Source organism: Electrona antarctica, assembly GCF_951216825.1.
Source record: "Electrona antarctica genome assembly, chromosome: 21".
Lineage (NCBI taxonomy): Eukaryota > Metazoa > Chordata > Actinopteri > Myctophiformes > Myctophidae > Electrona > Electrona antarctica.
In genome coordinates, this window is record NC_136802.1 from 9,672,910 (window position 1) to 9,686,434 (window position 13,525).

A 13,525-nucleotide genomic window follows, 5' to 3' on the forward strand; every position below is an offset into this window, starting at 1 on the left:
CAAACCTGTGATGATGGATGGAGGCTAGGTCTGTTTATGATGGTGGTCTGCTAGTGCCTTGGTTGACTTTGTTGTATAGCGAGCCTGTATGACTGAGCAGCCCTATTTAGGAGCCACACTGCTCACCCCAAAATTGGGGGAAGGCCTAGAAAAGGTGGCCTAAACATTGCCCACTCTGCACTTCCTGGGTAGGTTACCGCACCTACCGGGATATTCCACTACTGCGGTCGAAAAACAAAAAATAAACAAATTCCCCTGAAACTGGCTACATGGAACATAAGAACCCTTTTTGACAACCCTAACAGGCCGCAGAGAAGAACTGCGCTTGTTGCCTCTGAGCTCAGACGTTATGACATTGACATCGCTGCCTTGAGTGAGACCAGACTTCTGGACGAGGGATCCTTAAAGGAAGAAGGCAATGGTTATACCTTTTTCTGGAAGGGATACCCCACAGGAGGACCGCATCAACATGGTGTCGGTCTTGCCATAAAAAACAGCCTGTTACCCAGTCTCACTGAGACACCCACCGGCATAAGTGAAAGACTTATGTCTGTCCGTATTCCCCTGGCAAAACACCGCTATGCAACTCTTCTCAGTGCTTATGCGCCAACACTACCATCCGAGAATGAGGCAAAGGACCGCTTCTACCAGGAACTAGATGAGGCCCTACAGCGCATCCCTAGCAATGACAAAATCCTCTTGCTAGGTGATTTTAATGCCAGGGTGGGGAAAAATCACCTTATATGGAATGGTGTGATAGGGAAGCATGGCATTGGGAAAGTTAATGCCAATGGCATGAGGCTACTCAGTCTCTGTGCAGAGCATGACTTGACAATCACCAACACAATCTTTCAACAGAAAAATAAATTCAAGGCCTCCTGGATGCACCCACGATCCAAGCAATGGCACCTGCTGGATTATGTCATCGTGAGGCGCAAGGACATCAAGGACGTGCACATCACACGCGCAATGCGAGGTGCTGACTGCTGGACTGACCACCGCATGATCATCTCCAAGCTGCGAATGACAGTACGACCCCCTGTTCGCCTCCGAAGAACCGGCAAGAAGCGGTTGGACTGTGCCCGGCTTGAAGCAGCCGAGGCCCGGAATAACCTTCGATCCTCCATTGCTGGGAAGCTCCAGGAAATTGACCCAGTCCTGAGCCCTGAAGACAGTGTGGATGACAAATGGGCCTGTCTTGGCTCAAAGCTGTATGAGGCGGCAGCCGAGTCTATTGGCTACCGCCGCAGAAGGCATCAGGATTGGTTCGATGAAAACTCAGACGAAATCAAAACCACACTGGAATCCATGCACAAGGCCCATAATGCAGTCTTGAACAACCCGACATCAAGCAGGCTAAAGCAGCACTGGAGAACATTACGGCAGGAGGTGCAGTCTGTTTTAAGAAGACTGAAAAATGACTGGTGGACTGGCAAGGCCAGAGAAATCGAGGAATTTGCAGTGAAAAACGACATGCACAACTTCTATAATGCCGTAAAAACCATTCATGGCCCCAAGAACTCTTCTCTCTCACCCGTGAAGTCTGCTGATGGCTCAACCCTCATAAAGGACCAGAAGCAAGTCGTGGATAGATGGGCTGAACACTTCCAGACGCTCTTGAACCAACCTGCCTCTCCTGATTTGGCAGTCCTGGAAGAGCTTCCCAGCCATCCAACCATTGAAGAACTAGATCTTCCTCCAACCTTCTCTGAAGTCCGGGCTGCGATAAGGTCACTGAAGGACAACAAGACCCCTGGCCCTGATGGAATCCCTGCAGAGATCCTTAAACAGGGAGGCTATCTCTGTACCAGAGCAATTTTCCACTACATTGCCGACGTATGGAAGCGTGGAGCAGTCCCCCAACAGTGGCGGGATGCAAATATCGTTACCATTTACAAAGGGAAGGGTGAGAAGTCTGCCTGTGGTAATAGTAGGGGAATATCCCTCCTATCTGTTGCCGGCAAGGTCCTTGCGAAAGTGATGCTGTCCAGACTCATACGGAGCATAACAGAACAGCTATTGCCTGAGTCTCAATGTGGCTTCAGGAAGAATCGCAGCACTGTAGACATGATTTTTACAACTCGCCAGCTACAAGAGAAGTGCAGAGAGCATCATCAAGATCTTCACATGGCTTTCGTGGACCTATCAAAGGCCTTTGATACGGTCAACAGAGACTTGCTCTGGGCCATCCTTCTCAGGGTAGGATACCCGCAGAAGTTCGTGAACATCCTGCAAAGCTTTCACGAGGGGATGATGGCCCAGGTGACAACAGGAGGACAGGAGTCCAGCCCCTTCAGAGTATGCACAGGTGTTAGGCAGGGCTGTGTACTTGCACCTGTGCTATTCAACATCTTCCTCATGAGTGTCACCTGGCTACTGCACAAAGAGCTTGAAGGAAGCAGTGGTGTGTCTGTGGATTACAGGCTGGACGGGAACCTGTTTAATATCAGGAGGCTGCAGGCTAAAACTAAAGTTAAATCTGTGAACTTAGTGGAACTACAGTATGCAGATGACTGTGCCTTTGTGGCACATACATCAGAGGCTCTCCAAGCAACACTAACAGCTGCTGTGAGGGCCTATAGCAGGCTGGGTCTCACTGTGAACACTGCAAAGACGGAGGTGCTATGCCAGTGGAACTCCCCTCCTCCAACTCCACCACCATCACCGGCCTTCAACATAGACAACAAGCCCTTAGCAGTAGTCCCAGATTTTAAATATCTAGGGAGTATCCTCTCAGACAACTGCAGTATGGACAATGATGTCCAAAACCGGATTAAGTCTGCCTCAGCCGCCTTTGGTAGACTGCGTAAGAGAGTGTTTGTGAACAAAGATCTCAGCATTCACACCAAGGTTGCAGTCTATCAAGCCATATGTGTCTCCACACTGCTCTATGGCTGTGAAGCCTGGACCCTGTATCGGCGCCACATCCGCCAGCTGGAGAACTTCCACATAAAATGTCTCCAGCGTATCCTTGGGCTGACCTGGCGCGACCGTGTACAACACACGGAAATCCTGAAGAGAACCGGCACTAAGAGCATGGAGGCAACTTTTCTTCAGCACCAACTGCGATGGGTTGGCCACACCATCAGGATGCCAGAGAACAGGCTTCCACGCCAACTGCTATATGGTCAATTACATCATGGCCAGCGATCCGCAGGAGGGCAAAAGCGGAGATACAAGGACCAGCTCAAAACATCACTGAAGAGCTGTGGAATACAGCACACCCAGCTGGAAAGCTCTGTATCAGAACGCACCTTATGGAGGCAGCTCTGCCATGCTGGACTTCAGCGTTTTGAAGAAGAGAGGAGTACGGCAAGGGAAAGGAAACGCCAGGGGAGGAAGATGATCACTGCAGCCAAGGCCACAACTAACACTGACTTCATATGCCCTCACTGCAATAAACAATGTGGCGCTCGGATTGGACTTCACAGTCACCTCAAAACTCACCAGTAGAAGAAGTAGAAGTCATCATCGGATACGATGGACTACCATAAGCAGTAAGTGTGCATGTGAAGAGGTCAGTGTTTTTTGGTCCATCCTCAGATGTGGCAGACGTCTCTTTTATGTCATTGTTCGTCCGCCGGCCCGCCGGCCGCACACATCCTGCTTGATCTGAACGCCCCCACGGCCCACGCCTCCCTGTCTGTCCTCCATTCTACATTTTCTTTCTCTTGTCCCTCTTTTCTCTCTATCTCTATTCCTCTGTGTTCTATTGTTGTTGCCCCGACCTTGTTCACTTTTCACCCCTTCGATGGTCTGTTCCTCTCCTTTGCCCTTCGATGGTCTGTTCCTCTCCTTTGCCCTTCGATGGTCTGTTCCTCTCCTTTGCCCTTCATCCGGGCAATTCTCTCGCTGGCATCATTTGTTTTCACAGAACTCTCTCTCTCTCTCTCTCTCTCTCTCTCTGTTTGTCTGATTGGTTTCGTATCAACGTCGTCAACTCTGAAGACGACCCAAATGTACTTGAATCAATACTGTGTGTGTGCGTGTGTGCGTACGCGTATGTCATGACTTCTTATTACTTAACCAGTTATTGTGTCTGTCTGTCTCTTTGTAGATATGGGGATTCTACAAGCAAGGCTACAAGTGTAAAGGTAAGAGAGCCACCGTATCACACAAACTCCTTCAGGCACAGAGGTTTCTACGGCAATCTACACTTATTGTTAAACATCTGCAGTACTTAAGTTACAAGAAGTCAATACACCCACTAAGCATTTTTTGGTCTAATAGACGTCTAATATTCGTCTAAGGGACCGTCTAAAAATGAAAGTTTTTTAGACGTCTATTCTTAGATTAGACGTTGATTAGCGGTTGTTTAAACGTCTATAGACGTTTAAACAACTCAGTGGGCAATTAGCCTAGAGAATGCAGAAGATTTTTTTTTATCAACGTTTGCCTCATTGTGGACAAAATCAGACGACGACATTATTCTACGTTTTAGGTCTGAGACGAAATATCATCAAATGCTGGTTCGTGTCTCAAATGCTGAATAAATAATGGACCTTGACATGAAAAATGTTGAAAACCACACGCAGCACTGAATGAGGTTATGCCATTCCCATTGATTTCCAGACAGCCGTCAGAGGCACGCGTGCGCTCACACTCACACACACACACGCACGCACGTACGCACGCACGCACGCACGCACGCGCGCACACACACGCACACACACATACTGAATGTCAACAACGTGGAAGCTACTGTATGGCAAACATATCATGGCCCCTTTTATTTCCTCGTTCAAACCCTGTTAGTGGGTGATTGAATGAGCACAATGATCCCACTACTATGGTGGAATATTTGTCTGTTCAGGCTCTCTGGCAGAGCGCTGTTTGAAGAAGCTGCCTTATTTCCCAAGTGTACACACACACATTACACACACAGGCAAACCTGTTTGCTTTCGCCATACACGCACGCACACACGCACAGATGAACAGGCACACGCACACGCACATGCACGCACAGGCACACAGACTTACACACTCACCACCACCACCATCATCATCATCTCCCCAACCCAATCAATCTTGCTTCCTTCCTATCGGTCCAACTCACTGACAAATAATTAAACAGTGATGGTCTGCAGAGATAGTTACTCCGACACGTGCACGCACGCACCGACACACACACGCACCGACACACACACGCACGCACCCACCGACACACACACGCACGCATACACACTGTGGCTAGGACTGTGTGCTCCTGCCCTAGCTACCCTGCATCCTGTCCACTCTCTGGTGTAGATTGCATTTCACTGACAGTCTGACCGTGTGTGTGTGCATGTGTGTGTGTGTGTGTGTTAGAGCCGAGGCCTGTACATTAATGAGAGGAGAAGGAAGTCAATGAGAATCTCCCCCCGCCCCTCCCCCCTCCCCCACACATTCCTCCCCAGTGTCACTGTTAGCCTACGCTCAGAGTCCAAGAGGGAACCACAGGGACGTAATTGAAACTAATGGCCTGCAGTGCGGAATGTCTTTAGCAGGGTGTGTGTGTGTGTGTGTGTGTGTGTGTGTGTGTGTGTGTGTGTGTGTGTGTGTGTGTGTGTGTGTGTGTGTGTGTGTGTGTGTGTGTGTGTGTGTGTGTGTGTGTGTGTGTGTGTGTGTGTGTGTGTGTGTGTGTGTGTGTGTGTGTGTGTGTGTGTGTGTGTGTGTGTGTGTGTGTGCGCGTGTGTGCGTGCGCGTGCGTCCGTCCACTGGCCATGCAGTAGTAGATAACTGTCAGCTATGCACGCATTGCACGGCCAAGTTTTGTCTGCTGACATTGCCATTGTAGCTGGAGTGCAAGGTGCCTTGCAATCAACAAACAGGTATAGGCAGGTGTCCGTGCGTGCGCATGTGTATGTGCGAGTGCATGCGTGCATGTGCGTTCCAGATATGAGATGCCCATTTCCAGTGGCACTGGCAATAGCACGCTGGGCAAGACCTACGCTGTAGAGTGACGCTATCATTTATTTTGGGGATGCGGGATTTTGGCGGAAGTACTGGAAATTACTTTTGGCGCTTTACAAATCAGTTTACATTCTCCGTGAATGAAATGAAAGTGTTGTGATTGGTCGGAAAAAAATCCGTCAAAAATACATTTGACGGATGTCCCCTCCTCCCCCCCCCCCCCCCCAGCGTGTGGGGTGAACTGCCACAAGGCGTGCCGGGGTCGCCTGGCCGTGGAGTGCCGCAAGCGGACCAAGAGCATCAGCCACGAGGCTCCGCCCAGCCTGCAGGCGCGCTCCTACAGCTTCCCCCCGCCCGCCAACACCCCGCCCAGCCTCCAGAACACAGGTGAACACACACACACACACACACACACACACACATACACATACACACACAGGGACGCACACACACACATGGACGCACACTGACGCACACACTTTACCTTTCTCCTTTTTGTAGGAAAAGCTCTGTTTTCAGTCTGATGGAAGGGAACAAATGGAAAATGTGCTGCAGACACATACCAGGCCTGTAGACCAATTATTTGTTTACAAACATTGGGACTGGGCGCACGCCGCATGGGTGACTGTTTCTAGTAATCAATTCCCAACAGATCTCCAAACCTGTTGTTTTGGGGAGCGCTGGTTTCAATTCATTCAACCTCCTCTTGTGTGTTGGCTAGTGAGATGCACCCTAGGAGACATTTATACTTCAAAGCGCAACAGTATTGCGCACAGAGAACAGCTGATATACAAGCTCACATCGCATCACGTCATGAGCGCACCTCCCGTTCTTATGACAGCGACTGGAGGTGTGGTTTTGAGGACAACTGTTTTGAATTGCTATTATTGTTCAAACACAACAGAAACCAAGGACTATATATTTCAAGGGCGAGAGATCACAATAAAAATCCTAATCATTCTTCCTCCACACTGGGATAAAAACAGCATCTAAAAGTTTTGATGGGGCATTTTTTACACCTGAGTGCAGGTAGAACTTTTCCATTGCATCTTGAGAGGTGGTGTTCTTCTGCTGTTGCTTATCAGTGTGACGTTAATTTTACTCATAGACTTTTCAGAAAGTATTTATTTAAAGACAAAGCCAACTCTTGTCGTGACAAATCATGACAATAAACACAATGTTTTGGGCCAAACAAAGAATTAGAAAGTAGAAAGAAATGGTCCAAAATATTGTGTTTGTTGTCATGATATGTCACGACTCGAGTTGGCTTCGTACGACGCTTAAAAGGTCTTTAAATAAATACTTTTTGAAATGTCTATGGGAAAAATGCATTGGGATTCATTTCCTGGGCCTGGCGTCGTCATGAAAGGGGGCTCTATAGAGCGTTGCAGTCACGCCCCCTGCGGGGGCACCAGGAAATAATTCCCCATTCATTTTTGCCCATAGACGTTTCAAAAAGTATTTATTTAAAGACCTTTAAAGCCTCGGACAAAGCCAACAGCCGAGTTGACAAATCATGACAATAAACACATTTTTTGTTGTTTTTCCTTCTTTCTAATTATTTGTTCAGCCCAAAAATATGTTGTTCATTGTCATGATTTGTCAACTCGGCTGTTGTTTGCTTTGTTCGAGGCTTGTAAGGTCTTTAAATAAATACTTTTTGAAATGTCTATGGGGAAAATTAATGGGAATTGGAAGATTCATCATTTCCTGGTGCCCTCGTCGTTCTGAAAGGGGGCGGGACTGCGACGCTCTATATACAGACGTACAAACTTGTGCATTCATCCAATCAACAATCACCTCACAAAGAGACATTGTTCGGTGGGATGTAAGTAATTATAGACTCACAATTCTCTGGGTCTCTGGATGGTTCGCTCAACAGAGGACAATCTCATGGCTTTCCTTGCTTTTTAAGCTGGGTGGGTATTTTTAGCATTTGGCATGCTTTATTCAGAGAGAGAGAGAGAGAGAGAGAGAGCTGTGCAAGGAATGAGCCAAGGGTGCTCTCTGCCAGGAGAGCCACCTGCAGGGTGCTCCGAGAAACAATTGGAGAGTTAAAAACAACAACAACTGCATTGCAGATCCAATCCAAAGACAGAAATCAACGTTTGATCTAGAATCGTCATTCAGCATTATTATCTCATTGGGCTAAACTTAGCTGTTGAAATAACAGTGCAACTGTTCTTCATTTGGCTGGGAACCCCCCCTGGCACTCACCCAAGGACCCCTGCTGGGGGCCTTTAATAGACCACTGATCGACATTATTATAGCTTGTGTGCAAAAGATGATAATTTGGCCTGAGGCCTGAGAGAAAGTTAGGTTTTGGATCTCTCAAATCCTTCCAGGGAGCATGAATGCTGGCGCTTGATGATGAAAGGCCATGGAGTCACCAAAATCACTATTGTTCATCCTTGCAGAACATGTTAAGGTTAATGGCAATTACACACAATTCAATTTTGAGATGTGTGTGTGTGTGTGTACAGTAATTGGATATTTTGGCCTAAGGGTGGTGTTGGAGCAAAGGCCATTGGGGTCACCAATTGCTTTTAGTTATTATACAATTTTAAACAATGTGCAACACATACAGTATAATCTGTATGTAGTAGCCTTGCTGAGCCATGAGGAGCCTATCTCCTGTTTCTGTAGCGTGAGGCAGCTTGATGTACAAGTACACCCCCTGGACATGACGCTAGTATGTCGCAGGGACTTACCCCCAATCCAACCCTTGATGCTGAGTGTCAAGCAGGGAGGCACTGGGTCCCATTTTTAGAGTCTTTGGTATGACCCGGCCGGGGATCGAACCCAGTCTCAGGGCGGACACTCTAACCACAAGGCCACTGAGCTGGTATAATCTGTATGTAGTGTATCAGCCTGTGGTGGGCCAACCTCGGCAGAGGGTGTCTTGTGATAAGTGGCCGAGACATCCAATGTGGTCGGGGCACACAACTGAAGATGTGTCCTACTGGTGACACCACGGGAACATTGACAATTCCACCCCACCCAAGAGGTCATCTCCAATCCATTAAATTGTTGTGCTGAATATTTAGGGATCTAGGGACCAGTCCTATTAAGAATCCATGAACAACATTGAAATAATCTCAAATGCAGATAAATAAGGGCTACGCAAAGCGGTTTTAGTCCTTTATTCTTTATTCATATGGATCCCCATTAGCTGCTATAGCCTACTCTTCCTGGGGTCCATGACAAACAAAACATATAACACAACACAATAAAAATAACGCAACACAATAAAAACATGTACAGTTCATCATTCATAATACAAAGTCATTCAAGACATTAAAAGTACAAAACAATAAAAACACTAAACAAGACAAACCCCTTAAATTACGTCAATTAATCCAAATTAAAATTGGGGTAATTGATCAGGTGTCCTCAAGTAGTACCCTGAATGTCTCTATGGAGACCAATCGATTCAGTTTTAGAGAGTTCTGAAGTTTGGTCCATTTGTCTGGAGCAAAAAATATGAAAGCAGTCTTTCCTACAGTTCACTATTATTATAGTGATAAGTCTAATGAGTGTCTGTGAGCGAGTTTGACAGTATTTGAAAATGACGAAGATAATTAAAAAGTGCATGTGAGGTGAACCTTGAAGTGCCTCGTTTATAACTGATTGTTTGTCCTTGATCAAGGTTTCCTCACTTAATCACCGTTTGAGGCATTTCTTTCTACTGGCTGGACTATGCTGGCTATTTTTTGATTTGATTTGATTTGAATAGCAATTATATCTAATGAACCATTTCGGTGGTGGTCACATGTCACTCTCTAAGGCCTCATTCACATGTACCAAACACCAATCAAGCAATGTTTGGTCGTTTTTTGTTTTTTTGGGCCACCACAATGCTTTTCCAATGGGAGTCACATGGTTTGATCAAACATTTGTGTTTGATCGCTGATCGCTGATTGCTGATTGCTCCCCGCTCATCAAACAAAAATGTTTGGTCAAACCATGTGACTCCCATTGAAAATGAATTGGAGCAGCAATCAAACTGCAATCAGACATCACACACGGACCAAACATGTGTTGTGTACGTGTGAATGAGGCCTGAGGCTTCGTACACACATAAAGAACAACTGTGCTGTGCTCTGCCTGTGTTTCATGGCCGCCCCAATGCTTTTCCAATGGAAGTCTTGTGGTTTGACCAAACACTTGTGTTTGATTGCCCCCCTCCCCCCATCACACACAACTGTTTGGTCAAACCACAAGACTTCCATTGGAAAAGCATTCGGGCGGCCATGAAACACAGGCAGAGCACAGCACAGTTGTTCTTTATGTGTGTACAAAGCCTGTGGCCTCATTCACACGTACCAAACACCAATCAAGCAAATGTTTGGTCGTTTTTTTTTGTTTTTTTTGGGCCACCACAATGCTTTTCCAATGGGAGTCACATGGTTTGATCAAACATTTGTGTTTGATTGCTGGTGGTGTTCTGCCCCTCCCCCCTCATCAAACAAAAATGTTTGGTCAAACCATGTGACTCCCATTGGAAAAGCATTGTGGTGGCCTAAAAAACCCCAAAACAATGACCAAACATTTGATTGATTGTGTTTGATACGTGTGAATGAGGGCTCACAAGGGCAGTTTACTCTTGACTGAGTAGTAAAGTAAAGACAGTTCAAATATAATACTCTACGTTTTGCCTTCTCTTGTCATCTCTCCTCCAGTCATTGCGGAAGAAGACATGGAGGCGGTGGAAGACGGTGTGTTTGACATCCACCTATAACCAGGTGAGGATGTTTATTTACCTCTGCTGGCACTTGGGCTCCGAGGCCTGACCACGTCCGTCCACAGGCACTCGCTGTCTTGTTTAACCTATACTGACCTGAGGAGGATTCTACAAATGTCTTCCAAATCCTGGCAGTTTTCTGAAAAAACCCATGTTTCTATGTCAGTGGTTCTCTAACTATTTCATGTCAAGGACCCCAAAGATTATATGTAATTGGCCGTGGACCCCCATCTGAAAATATGTTATTCCAGGAACCCCCCAGAAGCAAAGATTTGAGTTAAAAACGTATTACTATATTCAAAGATTTGCGCCACATTTTCACGATTTAAAAAAAATAGCAGACCTACAAGCTCGTAGCGCGCCACTCGGTGGCGCGCTATGAGCTTGTAGATCTGCTATTTTTCAATAGCTAAAGTGTAACACAATGCTTTAAAACACCAAAAGGGGTTCCCACCCAGAATGGGTTAAACAAGACCATCTAACGCAGGAAGTGGGCTTACGGGGATATTTGAAGAGGAAAAAGGAAAACACTGAGGATGTGTCACATTGATTGAGCGGTCTGTTGAAGTTGCCGTTGCTCTTTTTTTCTCTCCAGAATCCTTCCTTTGCTTGGCGGATTAAGCAGGAAATCCCAGCACTTATATTGGGAGCCATGCTGTGGCAGAGAGAGAGAAGAGAGTGCAGCCTGAATGTCAGTTAGACATCTAGACAGGCCTCAAAAAACAGAACATTGAATTGCACTGAACACGACAAAGCATACCTACTACATGCTGCCATTTAGTGGACAGATATGGTTACTGCAACTTCGACAACATCCCTTCATGCAAAGAAATGAATGTGCTGAGAAATGTGAACTCAAAGTGGAATGTCTTTGTATGCGGTATTCTATGTTAAATCTCTGCATTTTGGTTACATGTCAACATGTAGTGTTATAGAGTGTCGCAGTCTCGTCCCCAGCAAGGACACCGGAAGAAAAATTCCCATAATAAGCCTCGGACAAAGCCAACAGCCGAGTTGACAAATCATGACAATAAACACTTTTTTTTGGGGGTGCCGAACAAATAATTAGAAGAATAAAAGGGCAGGATTATACAACACTTTTCTTTTTGTTTTTCTTCTTTCTAATTATTTGTTCGGCACCCAAAAAGCTGTTGGCTTTGTCCGAGGCTCAAAGGTCTTTAAATAAATACTTTTTTAAAACGTCTATGGATGATAAATTCTCTTCTGGTGTCCTCGTCGTTTTGAAAGGGGGCGGGACTGCGACGCTCTATACTGCTAAAAAAACAGAATGAAAACTATTTTAACACTTGTAAAGGCTCATACATAGTCTGGAGTTTCGGTGGTGAGGTGACCACCGAACTACAACATGACGTCACGAGCCGCGGTGAAGAGCAAACCACCGCCACCGCTCCAGCCCTTCTCTCTGTTTTTACTCACCACCGCTCAACGTTATTTCAGCTCCGGTGGTCACCTCACCACCGGAGCGGTGGTCACCTCACCACCGAAAATCCAGACTATGAATAGGCCTTATGTGTTGTTGTAAATGTAAGAGTAAATCAGACAAATATTTACTCGTTAGAATTTGGGGAGTAGTTGATTTTTTTTTGGAATTCTATTTTGGAGTGCACGTTGCTACAGATTGCAATGGCTGTACGTGTATGTATGTGTTACCCATGTGTTTCTCAAAAAAAACACAGGTGCTGTTATTGCCAAGAATGTAAACTTATTAATGCCACATAGACCAGTCTCAGTATTTCTGAGACCCTCTGCTTTGTATTGTAACGTCTTGTTTTGAAGTACATTTCAATGGGCCAATTGTAGGACCAATTTTGATGTCATATCCAGGAGAAGAAGAAGAGAAAAAAAGAAGAATGCAGCCATCTTGCAGACAACAGAAACAACAGTTGAAAGCAGTGGTTCTTTAACCTGTGGTCCGAGGTCCACTGGTAGGTCGCAAGGGTATTGCAAGTGGGCCCTCAAACAATTGGCTAAACACTAAATATTTGTATGTAACATAGGCCTACAGTATATATGAAAATCTTGAAAAAGAATTTTCATTTTGATACCAATAAATACCTAAAGTACACCAAGTGAGTTCCACGGATCCCCATCGGTTGATTGGTCATTAAAATAAACACACGCTCTGAAAATGCACATGCAGTTTTTCTGCTGCCAAACGTGTTAACCCACTCCCCGCCTTTGGCGTGAACCTGCGTCATTTTGATTAATATCAGGTTTATTCCACGGCCCATAGTCGACGCTGTGATCCTCGCCATCATGGTTTCTCTGCCCTCACCGCAAAACCGGAAGTGATATGCGACAACACACACTAGTTAGAAGACAACATAACATCCGGTCGCACATTTTTGGCTCTTCAAACTAAGGGTTGACCGGGGAGAAGTCCTGGCAATACGAGGTGAATTAATGAATGAATCCTGGCGGGGAATGGGTTGTGATCAAACAGGTGGGGGGCCGGCCCCTGGGGGCCCCTTTTGAGATCTCCAAGTGGGCCCTGATGGATCCAGGGGAGGTTTTGGAACCACTGCTTTATACCACCGCGTGGACAGACAGTGACAACGGATGGTGATGTACAGAGTACAGTGTTACAGTATATTTTTGTCATGTTTATTTCAGTATAACTGTCCTGCGGTATGGTATCGTTGCTGTGCTGTTGCCTTCCAGTGTACTGTATACTGCCAGTGAGTGCACAGATGAGATCGTTCTGTACTAATAGCGTTCTATGAATGAATGAATGTAGCAAAACAGAAGGAAAACACTGCTGTCAGATGAAAACCTCAGCATGTCAAATTAATCACTTTAATACCGTAAAGGTCTCCACACAACTGGGGCAAATTCTGATTTTTAAGCGGCGTTTCTCCATCGGTTTTC

The 13,525-nt window shown here is 46.1% G+C and overlaps 1 protein-coding gene across 1 annotated transcript in view; it reads left to right on the forward strand.

Moving 5' to 3' along the window:
* The window catches only part of LOC306913739 (RAS guanyl-releasing protein 2-like), a 68,041-nt gene extending 55,561 nt beyond the window's left edge, over positions 1-12,480 (forward strand). Inside the window, exons 13-16 of the mRNA XM_079490552.1 lie at positions 4,058-4,094; positions 6,121-6,279; positions 10,575-10,637; positions 11,232-12,480. Of these exons, the coding sequence (XP_079346678.1) occupies positions 4,058-4,094; positions 6,121-6,279; positions 10,575-10,633 (255 nt within the window). The 3' untranslated portion in view covers positions 10,634-10,637; positions 11,232-12,480. The remainder of the gene's footprint in view (positions 1-4,057; positions 4,095-6,120; positions 6,280-10,574; positions 10,638-11,231) is intronic.
* Positions 12,481-13,525: the final 1,045 nt, after the last annotated feature.